Genomic DNA, 26,790 nt, shown 5'->3' on the forward strand with positions numbered 1-26,790 from the left:
GGGGGGGGGGATCAAAGCGGGGAAATGGTATGGGCGGCGGCAGCTTTTGCTCTCTTTTCAATCTGTTCTTCGTCTGAACGCTTTCTTCCTCGTTTTCAGTCGGGCTCTTCAGCTATCCTTTATTTGCTGCCGCCGCTGCTATTGTGCTTTTTAGAGCAGAGTGGTTCTCAAACTTTTTATTCCTCTGCGCCGCGCCGATTTTATTTATTTATTATTATTGATAGAAATTCATGGGGGGGGGGGGGAGAGAAACATCGCTTGTGATTTGTAAGATTATCGCTTGATGCTATGGCTGTCGTTTTGAAAAGGGTATCTATTCATATTCTGCAAATAAATTATTCTGATACCACGCAACACTAAAATGTTTAAATGTCTCTTTGTCCTTGAATCTTTCTGCCACACCCTTTGAGAACCGCTGTTGTAGAGAATTTCTCTATCCTATTTACACAGGCCAAGTTATCTGTAGGAAATGACCCCACTCCCGGGCTTTTAGGCTTTCTTTACTTGTTTCTTATTTCCATTTTGTCGACCGTTTTACTACTCAAAAGTTCTATTACATTTTATATCCCGTCTTTCCTCCAGGGAGCTCAGGATGTGGCCCTATGGGACATCACCCCCAGCAACGTTATATGCTCACAACCACCCTGTGAGGTAGGGCTAGGCTGAGAGTAGAGTGACTGGCTCAAGGTCACCAAGTGTGGTTCATGGCCAAGTGGGGATTTGAACTCTAGTCTTCCGGAACCTATTCCAGCACTCTAACCACTGCGCCACACTAAGTACAATAAACCCGTATCAAATGATTCTCGTTACAAAATACATTTGGGGGGGGGGGGGAAGAAACTCCACACCCATAGCCATAACATAAAATAAATTCAGAGAGCACGACTACTAGGTGGTAGAATTCAAAATTTCAATCAACACAATTTTGTCATCTGTTTCACACAACCACTAGAAGCACCCACTGCCTCAAGCATTTTATCTGCCAGCTACTCGTACATAAACCACTCACACTCTGCAATATTACAACCCAAGTACACAGGGTCACTGCCAAGCTTAAAGCAATAAGATACAGTCTTAATACCTGAAGAACTAACGGTCTCATGTCCCTCTTCCATTGAACCACCTCAGATTCTCTCACCTGAGAGATAAGATTGCACATGCATAGTGGGGTGGCCCTGTTAATTTATTTTAAAAGTAGTGGCAGGGGTGGATCAGGACCACTGGGCGGGGGAACTCCCTTTCACAATGTTTTCCATTCTAGATCTCTCGCGCCCCCAACTATAGGCACTCCTCCCCTCACAAAGGAACACATCTGGTTGAAAACCAGGCTATTTTGCCATCCGGAAGGTCTCTGTGCCTTTAAGAGTTAACCAACAGAAGTTCAACAGGGGAAGTTTCCCCTGGTATGGGGAAGGAGTGGCAGAGAAACCTTCCATCTTCCTTATTTCCACCTGTTACCAAGCTGTTAGAAGCCTGGCCAAGCAAAACCAAACAAAAGCAGGAGGGTTTTCACAGTTTCAAGGATGTTTACTTCCTTTATTGAGGTTCACCTATATATCATAATAGAATAATAATAATTATAATAATAATAGCATATAGTATAATAGTGATTTAAAAAAAAACTTCTGTAGTGCTGAATTCCAAATAAAGCGAGTTCATTTCAGACAACTGTTACATTGAGATTTCCCCACAATAATTTAAAAATAGAAAATAAGAAGAAGTAAGGGTGGTACAGAGCAAAGGAAGCACAACTGAGAAAGCAAAAGATCTGGTCTGAATGTTGGGGGTTTCATTACCCCCTCCACCAACCCAAAAAACAACAACCATTGCCATAAGATTTCTTTGCTGACATTATTGAGGCATAGTAGGTCTTAGCAGCAGGTTTAGAGTCTCCTCGTGATTGCTTCAGCATCATTTCCTAAATTGGACAGAAGGGGGGAAACTGGAAGAAGTGGATGAAAGGCAGGGAGGATAGTCCTGCCCAGGAAATTTCTTCTTCTTCTTAACTCTGTGAGGTAAGTCGCCCTGATTTCCATTTTACAGATGGGGAACTGAGTCTAAAAGATTGTAACTGGCCCAAGGCTATCCAGTGAGTCTGTAACGAAGCTGAGATTTAAGCCCAAACCTCTTGGGTCCTGGGTTATTTACTTTCAAAGAGATTCTAGTGCTCATGGTTATGTGTTTGAAACGACATATTCAGGTGTGTGCCTATGGTGCTTAAGTCCTCTACAGCTGCCATTCCCCATCCCGACGGTCTCTGGTTGAAAATCATAGAATTGTAGAGTTGGAAGGCGCCCTGAGGATCATGTAACCCAACTCCTTGCAATGCAATTGCAATCCAATTCATGGCTCTGAGCATCTCTTTATTTAGCTATCAGCAGTTCAAATCCCCGTTACAGGGTGAGCTTCCGTTGCTCGGTCCCAGCTCCTGCCAACCTAGAATTCGAGAGCACACCAGTGCAAGTAGATAAATAGGTACCGCTGCGGCGGGAAGGTAAATGACATTTCCATGCACTCTGGCTTCTGTCATGGTGTCCCGTTGCGCCAGAAGTGGTTTAGTCCTGCTGGCCACATAGCCCGGAAAACCGTCTGCGGACAAACACCGGCTCCCTGGGCCTGAAAGCGAGATGAGCACCTCAATCCCATAGTTGCCTTTCACTGGACTCAACCCTTCAGGGGTCCTTTACCTTTTCTATTTAGCTCTATTAAAAAGTCCTAGCTTTTTGCACATAGTCAGGGCCTGCCTTTATCACAATCACATGTTTCAGGCCTGTCTCTTACCCCATAGGGGAGTCCCATCTTTCCAAACAAGCTCTATAGCTGCCCCTTTAAGCAGCAGACCAATGTCTGGCGTTTATGGCCATGCTGTGAAAATTTGCAACACCTGCTAATTCCTTCCTCTCAGGCTGTTATTAAAGGCACAGGAGCTGGCCAGCCTTTTGCAGGTCGGTGGCAATCCTGTGATTAGCTAGGATATAATGAAGTGCCCAAGGTGGGAGAATATACAAGGTGGGAGAGAGGAAATGGCCTCTTCCCTAAAAGACTAGACTCTTTTAAGCATTTGCTCAAACCCCATCCTCTGAATGTTGGGCCAAGAAAAGACCTGATTTTGGAATGAACTGGTTATGGAGAAAGACACTCCTTTAGGATATATATTCTATATTATATATCTGCTACGAGCTGGACTTCTCAGCTGGGTCCTGGGAGACTTTATTGTCAGGAACTGATGGCAGGGGGAGGTTTAGATCAACCAAGGGGCATCAACGGACAAGGGTGGTTTCCCACTAAGGCAGCCCCAATGCTGATTACAGTGGTACCTCGGGTTAAGAACTTAATTTGTTCTGGAGGTCTGTTCTTAACCTGAAGACCACTATAGCTAATGGGGCCTGCCGCGCTGCCCCTGTGCGATTTCTGTTCTCATCCTGAAGCAAAGTTCTTAACCTGAGATACTATTTCTAGGTTAGCGGAGTCTGTAACCTGAAGCGTCTTGTAACCTGAAGTGTCTGTAACCCGAGGTACCACTGTATATAGAATCATGGAATTGTAGAGTTGGAAGGGGCCAGCCCTGTCCATTGCGGGAATCTTTCACCCAATGTAGAGATCAAACTTATGACCCTGGGATCAAGAGCCTCACAGTGGGGATCTGGCAATTCAGGGTCTTGCATGGATGTGGGAATTTTGGATTCAAGGTCAACTCTGTCGTGGACCCCTTCCCCTTGCGGCCTTTGGAAAGTCATGCTCTCTCATCTTTTCCATAGCCTCCAACATGCTACAGAGGAACATCGAGACATAGATCTTTTCGGGCTGCATGCTCACATGAGAGGCAACTTGCCCCAGAGAACCACTGCCATCGCTGGGCCCCATTTCTAGACTTAATCCCATGCTTCTTTCTTACTCTCAAGCAGCACCCCTTGCTTCCGCAGAGCTTGGTCAGACTGGCCCATCACCCAGTACTTCTCCTGGATACCATAAAATGCACCTTGAACCTCCCATGCATCAGCAGAAGTATAGTGTCCAGTGTAACAGTACCACCCTATTCTGCCTTAATCAGACCATACATGGAATACTGGGTCCAGTTCTGGGCACCACAAATTAAGAAGCTGGAACGTGTCCAGAGGAGGGCAACCAAGAGGATCAAGGGTCTGGAAGCTAAGTGCTTGAAGGAGCTGGGTATGTTTAGTCTGGAAAAGAGGAGAACGAGAGGAGATATGATAGCCATCTTTAAATATCTGAAGGGCTGTCACATGGAGCAAGCTTGCTTTCTCCTGCTCTGGAAGGTAAGACTCGAACCAATGGCTTCAAGTTACAAGAAAGGAGACTCAGATTAAACATCAGGAAGAACTTTCTGATGGTAAGCACGGTTCAATAGTGGAACAGACTCCCACGAGAGGTAGTGGACTCTCCTTCCTTGGAGGTTTTTAAGCAGAGATTGGATGGTCATCTGTTATGGATGCTTTAGCCGAGTTTCCTGCATTGCAGGGGGTTGGAATAGATGATTTGGCGGGTCTCTTCTAACTATACAATTCTATGATTCTATGTACCTCTAATAAGGTACATAAAACACCATCTCCGTGATGCCCGCAAGAACAGAGGTATGCCTGGGTGGGAACAGGCATTCCTCCTCTGCTCTGCTCATTGCAAACCTCTAAGCCCATTCCCAACAACATTGTGAGCCAGTTCAGCCGCTCAGGGGGAAAAAAGGACATGGTATACAGTCCACCTGGGATTGTATCGCCTCATTATGGAGAGATGCAGGTCCTACCATTGGGCGATGAGGTGACTATGTAAGGAGGTAGATGCTGAAAGTGGGTGGGGAGGCAGGCAGCAGCCCCACTGCTGTTTCTTCCAAGTTCCCTAGCTGTCTAACTAACTGCCTGTTGGGGGAAGAGCTGTGTGCATCATGTGACCTGCCCTGCGCCCCTGCTGCTCTCAAGTAACACTCAGCTCCCGGTTGAGCTGGCGCCATCCTCTTCTCCTCTGCCTCGGGCAGCAAAATGTCTTGGTTTGGCTCTGAACACAGGATTTGCCGCACCTTTCAATGCCCCCTACATTGAAGAAACTGTGTGGCATTCAGTGTCGTGCTGTCACAATCATTCCATCAGCGCGAGCGTTTCTGCTTTCCAGGTGGAACCAATTCCGCTTTCCTTCCCCCCTCCCCAGCCGTGTGCTGTTCTGGGGGCTCTCCTGACACCCCCACCCGTCAGCTGCTTTGGGGAGTCATGTGGGGACAAAGCCCCGGTTGCCTTAGCCGGATTAATTCATCTGGTTGGCCGCTGTGAGATCCAGCAGGCTCTGCTTGCGTTCTGATTGTGCTGGCTCCCACTAGCACAACCGTGTGGTCGAATCCGGCCCTCTCAGAACATGGAAACCCCATAAGAAGAGGCCTGTATGGGAGGCCCACAAGCAGCTTCCCCACAGCTTCCTCCTCCTCTTTCAAAACACTAGCTGTCTACATGCAGGAGTTTTGTTTTCTTCTTTAATGTGAAGAAGTGCTCAAGTAGTCGTTCCTCCACGCCCACAAACACCCATTCTGAAATGCTACTGTCCCAGCAGAGCTGTTACCTCGTACTTTTTCAGCATCAGCTGAGGGGTGGTGGTGGAGGAAAGATGAATACTTCCTCTCTTGCCTCACCCCGCAAGCCAAAACAGATCTGGAAGTTGAGGTCCGTCGCCCAGTTAGGAGGTGGGGGGAAGTTGCGGCCAACCATCTTGGGCAAGGGTGGACGCCCAGCCCGAGCTGCTTTCCCCCAGTCTCCATGTATCTGGGGGCAAGAACCCCTTCACACCCCAGCCCTGCAGACCCCCAGGATGGACGGCATTAGGGACGGGGCTCTGGAAGGGAGTTGGGACCTCGGGCCACGTGGGGGCAGCTGGCGGGTTGCTGTTCCTGTCTCCCTCGCCCCACCAGGGTGGCATGATAGAGAGAGTGGGCTCGGGAACACTCGGGCCCGGCTCCTTGTAGCGCTTGGAGCCCCCTTTCCCACCCTCGGCCCCTCCCCGCGCCCCTCCCTTGGGGGGCCGGTTGGCCGCGTGCGTGCGCTGGTGGCGGTTGCGGTGGGAGCTGCGGCTGAAGCATTTCCCACACACGGGGCACTGGTACGGCTTCTCGCCCGTGTGGACCCTCCGGTGCCTCTCCAGGTGAGAGACAAAGCCAAAACTCTTGCCGCAGGCGGCGCACTCGTAGGGCTTCTCGCCCCGGTGGGTCCGCTGGTGGGTCAGCAGCTGGGCGCCGGCCACAAAGCGCTTCCCGCACTCCTTGCACTTGTGGGGCTTCCCACTCGAGTGGGTCCTCTGGTGCTGCAGGAGGGTGGAGCTGACGCTGAAGCTTTTCCCGCACTCGTTGCAGCGGTAGGGCTTCTCCCCCGTGTGGATCCTCCGGTGCCGGTCCAGGTGGGAGCTGACGCTGAAGCTCTTCCCGCAATCCCCGCAGGCGTAAGGCTTCTCTCCCGTGTGGATCCTCCGGTGCCTCTCCAAGTGCGAGCTCCAGCTGAAGCTCTTCCCGCAGTCGTCGCACCCGTAACGCTTGCTCTCGGCCGTGTGGGATTTCTGGTGCTTGACCAGAGACGCCAGCTCCCCGTAGGTCTTCCCGCACTCGCCGCACTTGTGGGGCCTGTCGGGCGAGTGCACGCGCTGGTGCCTCTCGAGGTGCGCGCTGACGCTGAAAGCCTTGCCGCACTCTTCGCACCGGTACGGCTTCTCGCCCGTGTGGATCCTCTTGTGCTTGATGAGGGCCGAGCACCAGCTGAACTTTTTCCCGCACTCCGGGCACTGGTAAGGCCTCTCTCCCGTGTGGATCCTCTGGTGCTTCACCAGCGACGAACTCTGGCCGAAGCCTTTCCCGCAGTCTGCGCACTTGTGGGGCTTCTCGCTGCAAACCGGTGGCGAGGCAGGCGGTGGTGGTGGAGAGGGCGGGTTGGGGGCGGCCCGTTTGCGGCTGCAGTCAGAGCATTTGGCGGGATCCCGGCCCCCTGCCGGGGACGTCCCGAAGTGATGGAGGGCGGCCGCGCTGAGGTAGAAGCTCTTGCCGCAGTCCGCGCACTGCCGTGGCTTCTCGCCCGTGTGGATCCGCTGGTGCCGGTAGAGGTGGGAGCTGCGGCTGAAGCTCTTCCCGCAGTTGGTGCACTGATAGGGCCTCTCCCCCGTGTGGATCCTCTGGTGCCTTTCGAGGTGGGACGTGAAGCTGAAGCTCTTCCCGCAGTCGGGGCACTCATACGGCTTCTGGCCCAGGTGCTTCCTCTGGTGAGCGGCCAAGTTGGCGCTGAGGTTGAAGCCCTTCCCGCAGTCCCCGCACTGGTAGGGCTTGTCGTTCGCGTGGGTCCTCTGGTGCTGAGCCAGGGTGGAGCTGACGGTGAAGCTCTTCCCACAGTCTTTGCACTGGTACGGCTTCTCGCCAGTGTGGATCCGCCGGTGCCGCTCCAGGTGCGACCCGACGCTGAAGGCCTTCCCGCACTCCTTGCAGGCGTAGGGCTTCTCCCCAGTGTGGACCCTCCGGTGCCGCTCCAGGTGAGAGGTCCAGCTGAAGCTCTTCCCACAGTCCTCGCACTTGTATGGCTTGTCGCCCGCGTGGCACTTCCGGTGCTTGGCCAGGGCCTCGGCCTCGGAGAAGCTCTTCTCGCACCCGTCACACTTGTGGGGCCTTTCATCCAAGTGAAGCCTCTGGTGCCTGAGGAGGTTGGACTTCTGGCTGAAGCTTTTGCCACACTCGGGGCAGTGGTGGCCCCTCTTGGTCCCTTGCGGCTTCCCAGAGGGCAGCAGGAGTTTGGAAGCGCTCACTGCCTGCTTTTCCTTCTCTGCCTTTCCTTCTGCTGCTTCTGTGCGCCTCGGTCTCCCTTCCGGCTGGCTCTCTCCCTCTACTGGACCCCCATCCAGGGTGCTCTCTGCCTGCAGGTCTGTCTTGCTCAAAGCCCCTTGCTCGTTCTTCCTTCTCAGCTTGTCACCTAAGACAAATGAAGCAAATGTGAGCTGCCTTCTGTGGTACACCTTTCACCATAACTTAACTGTTGTTGTTTTTTGACAATAATTTTTATTAATTTTCAATTACAATAATTCATGGTAGCCTCATTAGAACAATGCCAAATCACAATACCATTACTAATCCCAATCATTCAAATGCCAAATTATATAATTTAGGTGGCCTCCTGTGTGATAGAATTGATAATTTACTTTATTTCTGCATTCCAAGATCTTATTCCTCTCAATTACATTCCATTCAAAATAACCACCACTTATTTAAACAACTGCGGGATGCGGGTGGTGCTGTGGTATAAATCACTGAGCCTAGGGCTTGCCAATCGGAAGGTTGGTTGTCGTCCAAAAACAGCCAGAGACCCAAGTTTGGGAAGCCCTAATCTAAGCCATGTATTTTGTAATTTAGAAAGATATTTTCCTGACTTATTTACTGCTATTTTCTGCTTGAATCAAGTGTGCAACTTTATGTAAGCAAATGATATTATTACATTTTACATTACAGAGTTCCTTGTTGTTATTTTGTATAGATGGATAAACGAAGTCTCTCATGAAACTCTGGTCTGCAAAAAGGCATCCTGGATAATTCTAAAAAGCTACACAACTTTGTCCCAAGTTTCCATGATAACGTTGGAAAGGATGGTACATCCTTAACTCTGCTAAACTAGATGCTAATCTTACCCAAGTGAGTAAGAGGAAGGATAATTAATAAACAATGTATGCTATCCTCTCTTCCAAATCCATCCTGACAATTTAATCACTTAGCCCTGAATGACTGGCGTCTCCAGAATGGGAAGAGTTCAGGTGGGGTGGGGATCTCTCTGTCTGGTATTTGATCTGCAATGGCTCATTCACACATGCAAGTCACCACTTGATAACCAACTGAGTAATTGAGTGTTGAACATGTAGATGAGAATCAGTCCTAGATATGCTATAAGTGCCTGAAAGGGACACAACTTATCGCACCACGTCATTCAGGTTGGACCTAGCTGGAATAGCTCAGTCGGTAGAGCATGAGACTCTTAATCTCAGGGTTGTGGGTTCAAGCCCCACATTGGGTAAAAAGATTCCTGCGCTGCAAAAGGTTGGGTGACCCTCGTGGTCCCTTCCAACTCTACAATTCTATGATTCCCAGCCAGGATAGACCACTAGTCTGGTTCAGGAGAGCTACCTTTGAGTTCTGAAGTTCAATTCCATTTTTTAAAAATGCTGGTTCCTCACCTGGGCTAGACTCACTTGGCATCTCCCTTCCCTCCGGCTCCTGAAAATCTGGAACCCATGGGTCTTCCCCTCGGTCCATCCAGGAGAGCAGGTCAGGTTTGGAAAGTGGAAATCCAGCTGATGAGAAAACGAAGGCGGCGCTTCAGTAAAGGTAAAAAGTAGTGGTTAAGAGCGGTAGACTCGTAATCTGGTGAACCGGGTTCGCTTCCCTGCTCCTACACATGCAGCTGCTGGGTGTCCTTGGGCCAGTCACACTTCTCTGAAGTCTCTCAGCCCCACTCACCTCACAGAGTGTTTGTTGTGAGGGAGGAAGGGATAGGAGATTGTTAGCCACTTTGAGACTCCTTAAAAGGTAAAGGTGCCCCTGGACGGATTAAGTCCAGTCAAGGGTGACTATGGGGTTGCGGCGCTCATCTCACTTTCAGGCCGAGGGAGCCGGCGTTTGTCCACAGACAGCTTTCCGGGTCATGTGGCCAGCAGGACTAAACCACTTCTGGCCCAATGGGACACCGTGACGGAAGCCAGAGCGCACGGAAACGCCGTTTATCTTCCCGCCACCGTGGTATCTATTTATCTACTTGCACTGGCATGCTTTCGAACTGCTAGGTTGTCAGGAGCTGGGACAGAGCAACAGGAGCTCACCATTGTTGCGGGGATTTGAACCACCAGCCTTCTGATCGGCAAGCCCAAGAGGCTGAGTGGTTTAGACCACAGCGCCACCCACGTCCATACCTGGCACTTCAGTACCCTGAACAGGGCCCCATCTCTCTTTCTTGCTTGGTTACCTTCCTTTGCTCAAGTGACGCTTGCAGTGCAATCGCATACAGGACTTCTCAGAAGCAAGTCCTACTGCTCGCAGCCAGACTATGCCGTTATGAGAGCCACCAACTTACGGGGCAACCCTAATTGTATCTACTCAGAAGTCAATCCAACCGAATTCGCTGGGGCTTACGTAAGAGGAGTCCTGTTGGATCAGGCCAATGGCCCAACTAGTCCAGCATCCGGTTCCCACAGCAGCCCACCAGATGCCTATGAGAAGCCCACAAGTGGGATCTGAGCGCATGAGCCCTCTCCCTTCCTGGGGTTTCCAGCATCTGGTGTTCAGAAGCTTCACTGCCTCTGATCCAACTTGCAGAATTTTTTTCTGAGTGCAGAATGTGGGTTGATGCAGCAAATAATTTCTTTTGTTGCGGCTGTTGTTTTTTCTCATAGAGCACGACGTTTACTGCATGGGACTCACCTGACGCCAGTCCTCTGCGATGTGAGTCGGCCAGCGCAGTGATCCGGGGAAGGCTGATGGCCATCTCTTCTGCTAACAAGAAGATGAGAGGATGCTGTCAGAACACAAGGCAGGCTGGCCGGGGCGTTGGGCTTTGAGCATTAAGATGCTGCTGGCTAACTTTCCCCACGCTAAAACATTCTCCCAGTGCAAATGCTCTTCACTGCAGCAACACTCTCCTCCCTTCCTTATGTAGCAGCTGGGTTACGCTAATCCAGAATGCAGTAGCTAGACTGGTGACTGGGAGTAGCCGCCGAGACCACATAACACAGGCCTTGAAAGACCTAGATTGGCTCCCAGTACATTTCCGAGCACAATTCAAAGTGTTGGTGTTGAGCTTTAAAGCCCTAAATGGCCTCGGCCCGGTATTTTTAATCTTTATTGGAAGCGGGGTACAAATAAATTATTATTATTATTATTATTATTATTATTATTATTATTATTACGCTACGAAGAGCCAGTGTGGTGTAGTGGTTAAGAGAGGTAGACTCGTAATCTGGTCAGCTGGGTTCGCTTCTCATAACATAATCATAACATAATAATAATAATCTCATAATAATAATTCTCATAGCATAATAATAATCATAACAATAAAAACAGGCTGTATTGCAGGCTGTTTCTTTTAAAAATCAAAATGTGGCTACATGGTTGTTTTTTTATTTACCTTTTCGCTCTGACACAACAGGAATGTAGAAGGAGTTGTAAAGAATAGAATAGAATAAGGAAAATGACAATTGTGGAAGGCAATGCACGTGGTTGTCTAAAAGGAGAAGGTCCTCGTGTTCCAGGGTCCAGAATTGCCTCACTGGCACCGCTGGAATCCTTACCCAGAGAGATTAGCGTCTCATAATTCTCCTGCATGATATTCCAGCAGAGGGCTCAGGTGGCGAGGCCCTGCTCTCTCGCGAAGCGCACCTCTGGTCTCGGAGGCCTCTCGCATCTGTAAGGAGAAGTTTGCCCATCCATCAGACTAGCCCTTGAGGAAAACCTGCCTGCCCAATTTGAAATGCACGTTTTCTGCCCATGCGTGAATGACGTTGACTTTGGATGCTGCAGGGCAAAAACAACCCCAAGATATGACCTGCTCATTGTGACAAACATTTGAATGGATGCTCTTAATGTTTTCTTCCACATGGCAGGGCCAGGGGACCATTTTCAATCTGAGGGCCATATTTCCCTCCTGGCAGCTTTTCAAGGGCCACATGCCAGAGGTGGGCGGGGCCAGAGAACAAAGTTGGCGGAGCAACACATTTAAATGTTACCTTTGTCCCATAAACTAATTTTTACGCACGTCCACACACCTTCCAGAAAAGCAATGGGCATTTTCAGAGTTCAGTGACTCATTCCTGCTGGGATAAACTTGGGGTGCACTTAGCGCATTGAAAACATTTCACTGTAGGGTTTCCCAAACTTGGGTCTCTGGTTGCTTTCGGACTACAATTCCCACCATCCCTGACCACTGGTCTTGCTAGCTGGGGATGATGGGATTGTAATACAAAAACAGCTGGAGACCCAAGTCTCTGTGTAACCTGGGTTTTGGTTACGCCTGCCTGAACTATAAACCAGCACTTCACACCTACCTGAGTAGCAGGGATTGGCTCTTTGCGGTGCCTAGTGAAAAATCAGAAAGAAAGGAAGGTTAGTATGCAACAGGCTGGGTATAAATAAAGGGACATTTTCCCTCTTACACTTACAGTGGTGCCTCGCAAGACGAAATTAATCCATTCCGTGAGGCTCTTTGTATAGCGGTTTTTTCGTCTTGCGAAGCAAGCACATTGACATCTTAGCGGATTAGCGCTATTAGCGGTTTAGCGGCTTATTAGCAGATCAGCTGATAAGCGGCTTAGCGGCTTGTGGGACTTGGCGAGCTGAGCAAATTACACTGAGTTGGGGTTGGAGACTTAACTCTGGCTGAGCCAGAGATCTGCTGCATCCTTGGTAGTAGTAGTAGTAGTAGTAATAATAATAATAATAATAATAATAATAATAATAATAATAATGTATTATTTATAACCCGACCATCTGGCTGGATTTCCCCAGCCACTCTGGGTGGCTCCCAACATAATTAAAAGCACAATAAAACACCAAACATTAAAAACTTCCCTAAACAGGGCAGCCTTCAGAGGTCTTCTGAAAGTTAGATAGTTGTTTATTTCCTTGACATCTGATGGGAGGGTGTTCCACAGGGCGGGCGCCACTACCGAGAAGGCCCTCTGCCTGGTTCCCTGTAACTTTGCTTCTCACAGCAAGGGAGCTGCCAGAAGGCCCTCGGCGCTGGACCTCAGTGTCTGGGCTGAACGATGGGGGTGGAGACGCTCCTTCAGGTGTACTGGGCCAAGGTTGGTTAGGGCTTTAAAGGTCAGCACCAACACTTTGAATTGTGCGCTTTGAATAGCTGCTCATCCTGGCCGATCTTGACATAGGATTGCCTTCTTAAACAAATGGCATAAGCAAATTATGACATAAGCTTCTGTGCACTGCATACAGTCCACTTTCTTAGATACATGAAGTGGTAACCAGAGTAGGGTGGATGGCCACTTTTCATAATGCAAATACCACTGTCTATATACTGTCCTGCGTTTACCACCTATGCAATATGTATATGTACCTGCAATGCAGGATTACTCTTCATGCAACTGAGAACCTGAAATACAGCCTGTGAAAGTTTATGCCATAACAATTTATTCAATTTAACAATTTAACACCATCGCTTACAACAAAATCTAAACCATGCTGAAAGGAGAGCCATAGATAATCTCAGAAACAACCCAGACATTATAATTAAAGAAGCGGACAAAGGTGGAGCTGTCGTTATCATGAACAAAACTGACTACATTCAGGAGGCTCACAGACAACTTTCCAATACCGCCTTTTACATAAAATTGGACTCAGACCCCACACAAGAATACAAAAAAGAACTGAACAAGATTGTTAAGGAGCTACCCCCACACATCCAAGAACAGATCCTCACTAACACACCAACAGAACCTCGACCAGGAACTTTCTATCTTCTACCTAAAATACACAAACCAGGAAATCCAGGACGCCCCATCATTTCAGGTATTGGCACTATTACAGTGGGTGTCTCCGGTTATATGGACTCTGTTCTGAAACCATATGCCATCAGTGCTCCCAGCTATGTACGTGACACCACAGACTTTCTGAGGAAAATACAATCTTTAAATAATCTTCCCAACAATACTATACTAGCTACTATGGATGTGGAATCTCTGTATACCAACATCCCACACAACGATGGTTTACAAGCTATAAGGAACACCATTTCAGATAAAACCACAGCGGACCTTGCCACCAAACTCTGCCAATTTGTCCTTACCCACAACAACTTCAAATTCGGTGATGACCTGTTCCTTCAGATCAGCGGCACAGCAATGGGCACCCGCATGGCCCCACAGTATGCCAACATCTTCATGGCAGATTTAGAACAACATTTCCTAAACTCCTACCCACTCAAACCTCTCTTGTACCTGCGATACATTGACGATATTTTTATCATCTGGACACATGGTCAACAGACCCTGAACACCTTCCACCAGAAATTCAATGATTTTCACCCCACAATCAACCTAACAATGAATCAATCTATGCAAGAAATACATTTTTTGGACACTACTATAAAAATACAGGATGGGCACATAGACACCACCTTATACCGTAAACCAACTGACCGACAAACATATCTACATGCCTCTAGCTACCATCCCAAACATACCAAACAGTCCATTGTATATAGCCAGGCACTACGTTACAGCCGCATCTGTTCCAATTCTACAGACAGAGACTCTCACCTAAGAGATCTACAGCAAACCTTTTTAGAACTAAAATACCCAACAGATGAAGTTAGACAACAGATCAACAGAGCCAGACTGATACCCAGAGAGAACTTGCTACTAGACAGACCCAAAAAAGAAAATAACAGAACACCTCTAGTCATCACATACAGCTCCCAAGTTAACACAGTACAACGCATCATCAGAGATCTACAACCTCTCCTGGACAATGACAGTTCTCTTTCTCAAGCTCTGGGAGGAAGACCTTTCATTGCCTACAGACAGCCACCCAGTCTTAAACAACTCCTAACCCACAATAATACTACAACCAGACCTAACACGGACACTGGCACCAGAGCCTGCAATAAACCCAGATGCCAACTTTGCTGCCACATACACCCGGACAACACCATTACTGGCCCCAACAACATCACACATACCATCTCGGGACTATTTAATTGCTCATCGTCTAACATTGTGTATGCCATAAAATGCCAACAGTGTCCTTCAGCTCTCTATATTGGACAAACAGGCCAGACCTTACGCCAAAGAATAAACGGACATAAATCGGACATCAGGAATCACAAGACAGAGAAACCAGTAGGAGAACACTTCAATCTCCCAGGACATTCTATACAAGATCTCAAAGTAGCTGTTTTACTACAAAGGAATTTCAGAAATAGACTGGAAAGAGAAGCTGCTGAATTACAACTTATCACCAAACTTAAAACCATGGAGAAACCTGGTCTGAACAAAGACCTTGGATTCTTATCTCATTATACATGACAAAGCCATTTTTCACCTTTTCACCCCTTGCTTTTTCCTGTAAGACCTATTGCAGTCGTTAAGAGTCGTCAACAGGCTCATCACAGCTATCTGCCAATCACCCATTCCCACCACCCTTCTGAGTAATACCTCTTCCCACCTTCTCACTATATAGAAGGGTCTGGAAACTTCTGTTTCAGTGTATCTGAAGAAGTGTGCATGCACACGAAAGCTCATACCAAGAACTGACTTAGTTGGTCTTTAAGGTGCTACTGGAAGGAATTTGTTTTGTTTTGACTATGGCAGACCAACACGGCTACCTATCTGTAACTGAATTTATTCAGCATTCATCCTAAAGTTTACGTGGTGACTAGTCTTCACTGAGCACTCATTCAGATTTGTTTGTGGGGTGTCACTCGTTAATCCCACACTTTCCAGCCTATTTTCAAGTCACTTTCCCAACTGCAAATAGCCATTATTGTTTAAAGATTAGTTGTACAGAGGCTGTGTAGACAACCTTTGGCCGGCCTGCCAGCTGTTGCTGAACTACAACTCCCATCATCCCTGGCCATTGGCCATGCTTGCTGAGGGTGATGGGAGTTGTAGTCCAGCAAAACATGCAACAGGCCAAAGGTTTCCCACACCTGTGCCAGAGCTTGAATCTGCTGTAATTGCGCAAAATAGTGACAGTGGAAATGCCCTTAGTCTTTGTTTATTCTAGAAGATAATGTATTTGTGTTTTTATATTGTGATTTTATGTTGTGAACTGCCCTGAGACCTGCGGACATAAGGTGGTATACAAAGTTAATTTAATAATAATAATAATAATAATAATAATAATAATACATTCATGGCGCTTTGCAATGCAAATGATTAACAAGGCAATAGGTCAACTAAAGACACATACCAAAAAAAGGCGCTACAAACTATTTTTATGCAAGAAAATTGGGACAGTTGCTGTTTTTAATTCTGCCTGGGTTTTGCTCCCTTCCCGGGTTCATTGGTTTGTTACAGCGACCCCATTCTTATTCCGTCTTGCAGCTTTATCATTTACACGTGTTAACTGCCTTCTCCGTAGATCAAGCGGCAGAGCTTGCATTGTATGAAGAAACACTATTTATTTATTTTTATTTTTTTAAAAATCACTAAACGAAAGCATGCTCTCATGCGCCACCAGTGAACAGCAAACCCTTGCCTGATGGCAGCCGATAATTTTTCATGGCATAGTAGACCCCCAGCGGAAAGTGTGGGGCGGGGATGGGGCGTGGTCACCCCTTCTTCTTTCACCAACCTGCTTGTGAACGGGAGCATCTCCCGGGGTGGCCAGTTCCGTGTCAAGCGAGGGCGCGCACAGCTTTGGGAGGTTTGCGCAGGCTGCAGCTCCGAGGCGCGCAGGCGATCAAGGCAGCAGGATCAAGCGCAGCCACCGCCGCCCCCCACCCTCCCCAGTCTTTTGCCTTCAGCTTCCTGACAACCCTCCAACCTCAGGGCATTCCCGCAGCCCTGGATCGGCTCTCGTTGCGAGCCGGAGACCTTCCCACCTTGGCCAGGCAATGGCAAGGGAGGCGTCCCGTCTAGGGCAGGCAGGTCTCCCCTGGGCATCGACTCCGGCTGGGGCGCCAGAGCAGCTGATCCGGCCCGCTTCTCAGCTGCATCCGAGTCACCCAGGAAGCTCAACGCCCGGAGGAAACACGCAGAGAGAGCGCGAGAGAGAAAGAGCCGCGTTTCTCTCTCTTCCCCAAGCCATACCCAGAGCCCTCTGGTGGCTGCCGAGGACGGAGCCTCCTCTCCGGACCGGCTTGGAAGATCTGGGCAGAGGGATGGATGGATAGGCTCAGGGGGACCCGTCGCCAGCGGCTCTGTCTCCAGCTGCGGTGCTGGGACTGCTGGCTGGTGATGTAGGAGTCAGAGACCCAGGGTGTAGATTTGGGTGTTCTTGGGTTTTGTTTTTTTTAATGTGTCACTATGAATTGCATTTAACTTTTGGCTAAAATGCACCATTCCTGCGTGCCTGCGTTTTGCGACTCTCATAAATCCCTCCAGCAGTGCCAGATTTATGTATAAGCTAAATAAGCTATAGCTTAGGGCCCCACTCTCTTGGGGGCCCCCAAAAAATTAAAGGGAAAAAACTGGATGTACATTTCCAAAATACAATGTAAAATAAAACTTACATACAGCAACAGTGTTTTGTGTTGTGTAGGCTTCTATTTGTTATGTGCAAATGGCTTTAGATACCTATTAGGTCCATAAATTACCAAATAGCATATATTTAACAAAAAAAAAAAAAAAAAAAAAAAAAAACCAGCGACAATTTGTTGTTGACAAAGGACAGCTGGACATATAAAAGGCCCCATTACCTTCAGTAGCTTAGGGTCTTGTTATGTACTGAGTTGAATAGGATCCAAAATGCAGCAGTCTGATTGGTCCTAGAACAACAGGATTCAGAATGCAGCAGTCTGATTGGTCCTAGAACAATGCAGCAGTATGATTGGTCCGCAGGAGCCACCCAATCCAGCTCCAGGTGGAAGTGAATCTACAACCTGATTGGCCTACAGGAGAATCCCGGAATTAGCCAATCATGTGCAGCCCATTGTGTAAATAATGTATATAAAGCAGATATTGTGGGGAAACTGCCATTCCTCCTCACCACTATGAGCTGAATAAAGAGCATGAAATCCACTCTTGACTACGAGTATATTTCAGGCCTCATCAAACCTAAATCCGGCCCTGGACCCAGGGTGTAGATTTTGGTGGTGTTGTTTTGTTTGTTTTTAATGTCTCAATATTAATTGCATTTAACTTTTAGTTAAAATTCATCTATTCCTGCGTGCCTGCCTTTTGTGACTCTCATAAATCCCTCATACACCCTTGTGCAAATTAATTGAAACAAAGCAAGTTTTCTATCTTACTCGTAATCCTGTGCTCAAAAAAACCCGCGTTGATCATTATAGTGTCGGAAGCCTGCAGCCAAAAGAAGGAATGATGCGCTCGCCACATTATATTGAGGTTCTATGAAAGAGAGTTATTCCAGAGCTGGAAAAGAAGTATCCTGATGGTACTAGGATATTGCAGCAGGACCTAGCCCCCTGTCACACATCGAAAGTGGTGAAGAAATTCATGACAGAGCAGCAAATACAGCTACTTGATTGGCCAGGGAATTCCATGGACGTAAATCCAATTTGTGGGCTATATGCAAAAGTCGCCTCCGTAGTCATCTTTAACAGACAGTGAACACAGCTTGCCAGCAGCCCAGACTGACCAAATGGAATTCCTCCAGTGTGATCCAGTGGATAAGCAATGACCTGCATGGGGCAATTGACTTTGCAAGTGCTAAAGTCTGAGACTATTGCAAAGCCGTCTGCAGTTTCTCAGGAACGATAAAGCATTTCAGAGATAAAGCATTTCAGAGACTTCCTTTGGGACCACCATGTAGTTTATTTGGATTTTATTTATTTGGTGCATACACGCAAGGCTATGAGATTTTCTGGAAGATAATTCATTTGTCTGGTCTCGGTGAAATGTTGTTATGGGAGTGGACGAATCAACCAAGTTTGGGTTTCTCTCCCTTTGTCATTTTCCCAATCTTAAATTCAGTTGTCCCCATTCCCACAATAGTTTGCTTTTGTTTTGTTTCTTGAGTGAACAAAACTTCATACGCATTTTTGTCTCCATATGCAGTTTTGTCTTCATACGAATTTTTGTCTTCACGTGCATTTTGTTTACAAGCAATTTCCCCTAATAAAATGCATTTTTGGTGTTAGTTCCATGAAAATAAGGGTGCTTTTGAAAACACTTTGCCCTAATTTACCGCATTTTTCGCTCTATAAGACGCACCAGACCACAAGACGTACCTAGTTTTTGGAGGAGGAAAACAAGGAAAAAAATATTCTGAATCTCAGAAGCCAGAACAGCAAGAGGGATTGCTAAACAGTGAAAGCAGCAATCCCTCTTGCTGTTCTGGCTTCTGTGATAGCTGCGCAGCCTCCATTCACTCCATAAGATGCACACACATTTCCCCTTACTTTTTAGGAGGGAAAAAGTGAGCAAAAAATATGGTACATTCTTTTGGTACGCTTTTTTGGGGGGGGAGGGGAACAGCATTGAGAAATTTCGTCGAAGTGTGCGTTTTGAAGGATAGCTAGGTTGGGGGTTTTCCATGAGTGAGAGGTGAGTTTGCATGAAAATACGGTTTTCTCTCCCATCCCTAATCGTACAAGAGGGAAGCTGAAGTGAAGGGGGGGGGGAGGAGTACACCAGTGTGTGCACACACATGATGGAGCGTCAGGAAAGCAGCACAACCCACAGGTCCTTCTCTGACTGCTTTGGAGACTGATCACAACGAATCCATATCCTCGGGATAATCTGTACCGCTTTCCCAGAAAACCCTGTTGCACATCTCCGGTTCCACGCAGCACTCAAATTTGATGGTATAGTCACCGCTTTTCTGTTCTGTGCCACAGATGTCGATACCAGGCCTGGTGCAACCTTGGACACGCAACAGCTCTTGTTCTTCTGCAAAAAGGTAATAAAATGCGAGGCTAGTGGTGAGCTACCCTTGCATGTACAGCGGTACCTCAGGTTACATACGAATTCAGGTTACATACGCTTCGGGTTACAGACTCCACTAACCCAGAAATATTACCTCAGGTTAAGAACTTTGCTTCAGGATGAGAACAGAAATTGTGCTCCGGCGGTGCGGCAGCAGCAGGAGGCCCTATTAGCTAAAGTGGTGCTTCAGGTTAAGAACAGTTTCAGGTTAAGAAAGGACCTCCAGAACAAATTAAGTATGTAACTAGAGGTACCACTGTATATGGATGGCTTATCTGGACGGTGGTACTAAAATACGGAGTTTAGATTTGGGACTGATGCTTCCAGTCTCCATTCTGGAGATGGAATGGTCTCCTGTGGACTCCTGTGGACTCTCCTGGGAAATATTTAAGCAGAGGTTGGGTGGCCATCTGTCATGGATACTTCAGCTGACTTCTGCATTGAACGTTACAATCCTATGATTCTACTAAGGGGGACTGGCGAGTGGGGGGGGGTACGTGGGGGATGGAGCATGGGTGAGAGTTGTTAGGGCTCCGGGAGGGGGAGGCACATTACTCGGGACACTTTCAAACCTGCTCCAGACCACTATAAGGAAATTCTGCCCTTGGTAAGTTCATTTTCCACCTCTCCATTTTGTTTCTCTGGCCCCATATCTGCACAAACTTATTATCCCAAAATACAGGCGTGCTTTTACACTTGCAAGACTGGATGTTTTGCCATCTGAGGTACTGGAGGGTCGATTCCAAAGGATCCCGCCTGAGAAACGTGTTTGCCCCTGTGGAGACGGTAACACCGAAACAGCGGCACACGTCCTCCCGTCTTGCATTCTCTACAAAGACCTGAGAAACGAGATCCTCACCCCACTCGTACTAACCATCCCAGGGCGCTCAACCACTGCCGCAATGTCCTTTCTTCTATCAGATCAAAATGAGCAGAAAGCAGCAAAGGTTGCTAGGTTCATAGCAGGGGCAATCAGAATAAGGGCCACTAACTGATGGCTGATTCAGGACTTATATCAATGATTCAGTGCTCTTATATCAAATTTCCTTTTCTGCATATACTGTAATGTTTTACTGTTGCTATGGCCATTGGCTAATACGAATAAATCTTTATCTTATCTATCTAACCTGCTCCACAGCTGGCTCTACCATTTGGCAAAGTGAGACAGTTGCCTCGTGACGGGGCAACAAACGAACAAAATGCCCATTCAGAAGAAAGAATGTGTGGTCACGGGACCACAACTTACCGTGGAAAAAATGGAGCGTTATACAATTCTGTCCTCTGTCTAGGTCGGCCGAACATGCCTTTCCTCCAGTTATGCACCCAGATCCAGGGTAGTTCATGAGACAGCTGTAGCATCTGGTGCGCTCTGTCACAGGAAGCAGTGCAGGTCAGATACATTAGAAACAACCCTGTCGTTTGGGTTTAATGTGGGGACGCGGGTGGCGCTGTGGTCTAAACCACTGAGCCTCTTGGGCTTGCCAATTGGAAGGTTGGCGGTTCAAATCTCCGCGACAGGGTGAGCTCCTGTTGCTCTGTCCCAGCTCCTGCCAACCTAGCAGTTTGAAAGCACACCAGTGCAAGTAGATAAATAGGTACCGCTGTGGCAGGAAGGTAAACAGCGTTTCCGTGAGTGCTCTGGCACTCGTCACGGTGTCCCGTTGCACCAGAAGCGGTTTAGTCCTGCTGGCCACATGACCTGGAAAGCTGTCTGTGGACAAACGCTGGAAAGCGAGATGAGTGCCACAACCCCATAGTCGCCTATGACTGGACTTAACCGTCCAGGGGTCCTTTACCTTTACCTAACATGGAGCCATTTCACACATTGGGCAAATCTGTCAATGTTGGTTTCTCTCCAGCTCTCATTTTTCCAACCTTAAGTCCTATTTTCTGCCTTACCACATCTGTTGGCAATTCCCCCCTCCCATAAAAACACATTATCGTATTGGTGCTTATTTATCCTAATACTGTATGTGTATACATTTTTTGCTAAGCCGCTTCCCCATGTATAATGCACTTTTTGCATGTTTATTTTCACTATGGACCGTGCTCCTTCTTCTTCTGGGTGAAATACAAGCAGTCCTGACTTAGCGAAGTTTGGCTCTAGGTGGAAAAGCTGAGTCAGAGATTTGGCAGAATATTTAGGGTGCAGTGTCCCACCCCCCCAAAAAAATACCTCATGGGGGAGCAGCATCTGTTGCTGTGCTAATTCTGTTAGCCTCCACCTGTGCTCAACCTGCATAATTGTAAATAAATACAAATTTTACAAAATGCCAATCTCCAATGTAACCTTATTCCGAGGAAACCAAACTCTGAGTAAGGACTAGATCCCCTGGAACCAAGTCACACTTGGAGAAGGGAAGTGTGCATGTAACAATATCCTACAGCTAGATCCGCCGAGAAGCCAGTTCCTGTTGAAGAGATGTGATGGCAAAATCAGAGTTGTCTACGTCTAGTGTACGTTGAGAAATTTGGTTCGGTTTGCACTTAAGTATTAAGTGAAAAACAACATATAAAATGCATTATAACCGGGAAACTTGATTTGCAAAAATGCCTATATTGGACAAAATTGCCTTGCCAACAAAGGTCCGTATAGTTAAAGCTATGGTTTTCCCAATAGTGATGTATGGAAGTGAGAGCTGGACCATAAAGAAGGCTGATTGCCGAAGAATTGATGCTTTTGAATTATGGTGCTGGAGGAGACTCTTGAGAGTCCCATGGACTGCAAGAAGATCAAACCTATCCATTCTGAAGGAAATCAGCCCTGAGTGCTCACTGGAAGGACAGATCCTGAAGCTGAGGCTCCAATACTTTGGCCACCTCATGAGAAGAGAAGACTCCCTGGAAAAGACCCTGATGTTGGGAAAGATGGAGGGCACAAGGAGAAGGGGACGACAGAGGACGAGATGGTTGGACAGTGTTCTCAAAGCTACCAGCATGAGTTTGACCAAACTGTGGGAGGCAGTGAAAGACAGGAGTGCCTGGCGTGCTCTGGTCCATGGGGTCACAAAGAGTCGGACACGACTAAATGACTAAACAACAACAATATTTAAAGAAATGCACACTAAAATGCTGAAGGGATAGCTCAGTTTGTAGAGCATATGATTCCTAATTCCAGGGTTCTGGGTTTGAGGCCCATGTTGGGCAAAAAAATCCTGCATTACAGAGGGTTGGGCTCGATGACCCCCGTGGTGCCTTCTGACACGACCATTCTATTCTATGAATTTCCATGAGGAAAATCACAAACCTGTGGCTGGGGAAACCATGCCAGATGAGTAGGGTATAAATAATAAAATTATTATTATAGGTAAAGGTAAAGGTAAAGGGACTCCTGACCATTAGGTCCAGTCGCAGATGACTCTGGGGTTGCAGCACTCATCTTGCTTTATTGGCCATGTGGCTTCTGGGCCATGTGGCCAGCATGACTAAGCCACTTCTGGCGAACCAGAACAGCGCATGGAAACGCTGTTTACCTTCCTGCCAGAGCGGTACCTATTTATCTACTTGCACTTTGACGTGCTTTCGAACTGCTAGGTTGGCAGGAGCAGGGACTGAGCAACTGAGCTCACCCCGTTGTGGAGATTCGAACCGCCAACCTTCTGATCAGCAAGCCCTAGGCTCTGTGGTTTAAGCCATAGCGCCACCTGTGTCCCTTATATTATTATTATAGTTCCAAACAAAAAGAGACTGTGAAGAGCTCTCACAGGACCTCTCCAAACTGAGCGAATGGGCACTAAAATGGCAAATGCAATTCAATGTAAACGGTTACACCAGAATTAGACTTACCTGCCAGGCTGAGATCTAGGCAAAGCAGCACACAGGTGGCAAAAATAAGGGTCTGGATCATGCTGGAATCTCTTGCTTCTTCTCAGTTGGTGGAAATTTTCATAAAGGCGGAAAAAGAGATGCCTGATAAAGTCTCCCTGCTAGAAGGTGGGCTTTTAGAAAAACACACCCTGTGGGCAGCTGGTGGATTAAGCCAGCAGATAAAGGTATGAGCTCTACTTAGCAGCAAGAGAATCAGAAGGCAAAAGTGATAGGATCAAATATAGTGGTACCTCGGGTTACATACGCTTCAGGTTACAGACTCCGCTAACCCAGAAATAGTACCTCAGGTTAAGAACTTTGCTTCAGGGTGAGAACAGAAATCGTGCGGCAGTGGCACGGCGGCAGTGGGAGGCCCCATTAGCTAAAGTGGTGCTTCAGGTTAAGAACAGTTTCAGGTTAAGAACAGACCTCCGTAACAAATTAAGTACTTAACCCGAGGTACCACTGTAATCCATTTTGTTGTGTGAAGAAAAGGCACTGGGCATTAATAATAACTTTGCTGTAGGTGAATTGAAATGGTTTATTGAAATTATAAACAGAATAAAACATTGGCAGGATTATTGTAACAACCTGCGGTTTTAGAAGAGTATGTCTTTGAAGAAGATGAATAAATGAGTATATTAAGTAAATTTGGATATGCAGAAGATATTCAAAACAAATTTAAGGAACTGCAGAAAGAGGGGGATGGAAGTCAAGTTTTGAAATGTCAAAATGAATGTAAAATTAGTGAAATGTATAAAACTATTGAAATGTATAAACTTGAAAAGTATAAATAAAAGAAGCTCTTTCTGTTTCTGGGGTGGGTGGGTTTGAAAATACAAACTTATAGAAATAATGGATAAATTTGAGGAATCCTGCATGCCTAAACAGAATGAAACTTTTGAAAGAAACAAGTATTTCCTTTTTTCCATGCATCAGAAAAGCAGGTCAAACTATGGTTTGGTATTTCTCAGGATTAAGAAGGGTGAGCAGAATTGTGGTTTTGGCGACTTGAAAGAGTCTCTGATAAGATACAGAATTATATGTGTTATTGGAGATAGATGTCCTCAGAGAGTGAGGACTAGCCTGGTGAGGGAGATCTTGACCCTGCATGAAAGTCCAGGAACTATTGGAAAGATGCTGTGATCTTGGGTTATAATCTTGGGTGGAGGCGATTAGCAGCCTCGCTGAGGTGGGTGTAATGAGACTGGCTTAATCTGAACACACTGTGCACCCCTAGATCAAGGAAGCATCTAGTGATTTGCAAGAATGTGGCGTGGTTGTAGTTCTTGAACGTACCTAATGTTCTTTTTAAAAGTTTCTGAATCTGCCCAGCCAGGTTCACATTATACAAACTGGGTTCTGTGAGGAGGGCCTTCTTCCTCAAGCCAGGACTCCTCCCAGGCCTACCTTTTCTGTTCCTCTACCTTCACCCAACCCTGACTGAGTCTCCTACCGTCAGCTTCATTACACCAACAAAGAGAAAAGGTAGCAAAACGTGCCCAGGACAGTTTTCTGTCCTTTGCAACCAGCTTTCTGGTGAGTCTCAACAACAGTGAAAGTGGGAATCCACAGCCCAGGAGACTTTTTCATATTGCTTTGGGGGGCAGGAAGCACAAAACTTTCAGTCTGGCTGTGTACATACCACAGATTGTCTTTAATTAACGTTGACTTGTGGTTTGCACCTGTCTGTCTTGAGTGACAATGGAGTGCGCCTCCAGGAGTGATGTCAAATGGCTGCGTTAGCATCACCAAAGTAGTAGTAATAATAATAATAATAATAATTTTTTATTTATACCCCGCCCTCCCCAGCCAAGGCCGGGCTCAGAGCGGCTTACAAGCAATAATAAAAACAAGATGAATGATTACAACTTAAAAACAAAAATAAAATACAACATTAAAATAATGGAACATTAAAATATTAAAATGTAGCCTCATCGCAGGAGGAGAAGGAAAAGAAAAAAGAAAGAGAGGGAGGGAGGGAATCAAATTGGCTCCAAGCCAAAGGCCAGGCGGAACAACTCTGTCTTACAGGCCCTGCAGAAAGAAATCAGACCCTGCAGGGCCCTGGTCTCAGGAGACAGAGTGTTCCACCAGGCCGGAGCCAGAGTTGAAAAGGCCCTGGCTCTGGTTGAAGCCAATCTAACTTCCTTAGGGCCTGGGACCACTAGGGTGTTGCTATTTATGGACCTTAAGGCTCTCCGTGGGGCATACTGGGAGAGGCGGTCCCATAGGTACGAGGGTCCTAGGCTGTGAAGGGCTTTAAAGGTCAAAAGCAGCACGTTAAATCTGACCCTGTACTCCACTGGGAGCCAGTGCAGCTTGAAAAGCACTGGGTGAATATGCTCCCATGCCAGAGACCCCGTGAGGAGCCTCGCTGCAGCATTCTGCACCCGCTGGAGTTTCTGGGTCAGCTTCAAGGGCAGCCCCGCGTAGAGCGAATAACAGTAGTCAAGCCTGGAGATGACCATCGCATGGATCACTGTGGCCAAGTCAGGGCGGGAAAGGTAAGGGACCAACTGCTTGATGCGGCAAAGGTGGAAAAATGTCGCCTTGGCTGTTGCTGTAACTTGCGCCTCCATGGAAAGGGAGGCGTCAAGGATTACACCCAAACTCTTAACGGAAGGCAATGGCACTAATTGGGCCCCCGCATGAGAAGGGAGTTGGTCCCTCATCCCCATGCCATCCCGACCCAGCCATAGGACCTCTGTCTTCGAAGGATTTAGTTTCAATCGGCTCCCACGAAACCATCCAGCCACAGCTTCCAAGCATCTGGTCAGTGTGTTCGGGGCCGAGTCAGTGTGGCCATCCATCAGCAGACAGAGCTTAGTGTCATCAGCATATTGGTGACAGTCCAGCCCAAAGCTCCGGATAATCTGGGCAAGGGGGCACATAAAGATGTTAAAAAAGCATCGGGGAGAGAATTGCGCCCGGTGGCACTCCACACAACAAGGAGTGGCGCAACGACATTTCCCTCCCTAGTGCCACCCTCTGTCCCCGACCAGAGATAAACAAGCACAACCAGTTACGGGCTATGCCCTGTATCCCCACGTCTGTGAGGCGGTGGTCCAGAAGACATCCAACACTGGACCTGAAGTCAGTCGAGGGGCCTCCAGTTCAGTCACTGTATCTAAATTGGCAGGGAGGTCACGGCGGAGCAACAGGACTTTCTCCGCAAAAAAGCTCGCGAATGCCTCACAGCTGTGGGTCGAATTTGTGCTTAAATTTGGTTGTCCTCCTAAGGACGTTATTGACCTAATTATTCTAAAAAGTTGTGCCGGGCGAGAGCTAGCGGATGCAATGGAAGCTGCAAAGTAAGATTTCTTAGCAGCTTTCATAGCCATCTCATAGGCTTTCATAAGCGTTCTATAAGATGTTCTTGAGGCTCCGTCACGAGTCCGTCGCCATACTCGC

At 47.5% G+C, this 26,790-nt stretch overlaps 1 protein-coding gene and 3 long non-coding RNA genes across 6 annotated transcripts in view; 1 reads left to right on the top strand and 3 right to left on the bottom strand.

Moving 5' to 3' along the window:
• LOC309337378 overlaps window positions 1-26,790 on the top strand; it is a 101,100-nt gene that overhangs the window by 64,708 nt on the left and 9,602 nt on the right. The window lies entirely within an intron of this gene.
• LOC309336307 (uncharacterized protein) lies at window positions 1,617-8,051 on the bottom strand (the record flags this gene model as incomplete). Its single annotated transcript, XM_081851929.1, has 2 exons — window positions 1,617-7,937; window positions 8,042-8,051. The coding sequence occupies 2 exons, from the start codon at window positions 8,049-8,051 to the stop codon at window positions 5,677-5,679; spliced, it is 2,271 nt and encodes a 756-aa protein (XP_081708055.1). The 3' UTR covers window positions 1,617-5,676.
• Window positions 9,143-16,900, bottom strand: LOC309337308. Of its 3 annotated transcripts, none has more exons than XR_014154159.1 (5): window positions 16,313-16,892; window positions 12,046-12,076; window positions 11,293-11,405; window positions 10,427-10,495; window positions 9,159-9,303 (listed from the first exon to the last, which is right to left on the bottom strand). It is a non-coding gene; the product is annotated as an uncharacterized lncRNA (long non-coding RNA). The 3 variants fall into 3 exon arrangements; XR_014154160.1 differs by having other exon boundaries at window positions 9,160-9,303; window positions 10,427-10,498; window positions 16,313-16,884; XR_014154158.1 differs by lacking the exon at window positions 11,293-11,405 and having other exon boundaries at window positions 9,143-9,303; window positions 10,427-10,498; window positions 16,313-16,900.
• On the bottom strand, window positions 18,437-23,477 carry LOC309337385. The gene is made up of 3 exons (XR_014154240.1): window positions 23,356-23,477; window positions 20,816-20,938; window positions 18,437-19,533 (listed from the first exon to the last, which is right to left on the bottom strand). It is a non-coding gene; the product is annotated as an uncharacterized lncRNA (long non-coding RNA).

The sequence above is a fragment of the Podarcis erhardii genome, assembly GCF_964252035.2.
Source record: "Podarcis erhardii genome assembly, chromosome: 2".
Taxonomy (NCBI): Eukaryota; Metazoa; Chordata; class Lepidosauria; order Squamata; family Lacertidae; genus Podarcis; species Podarcis erhardii.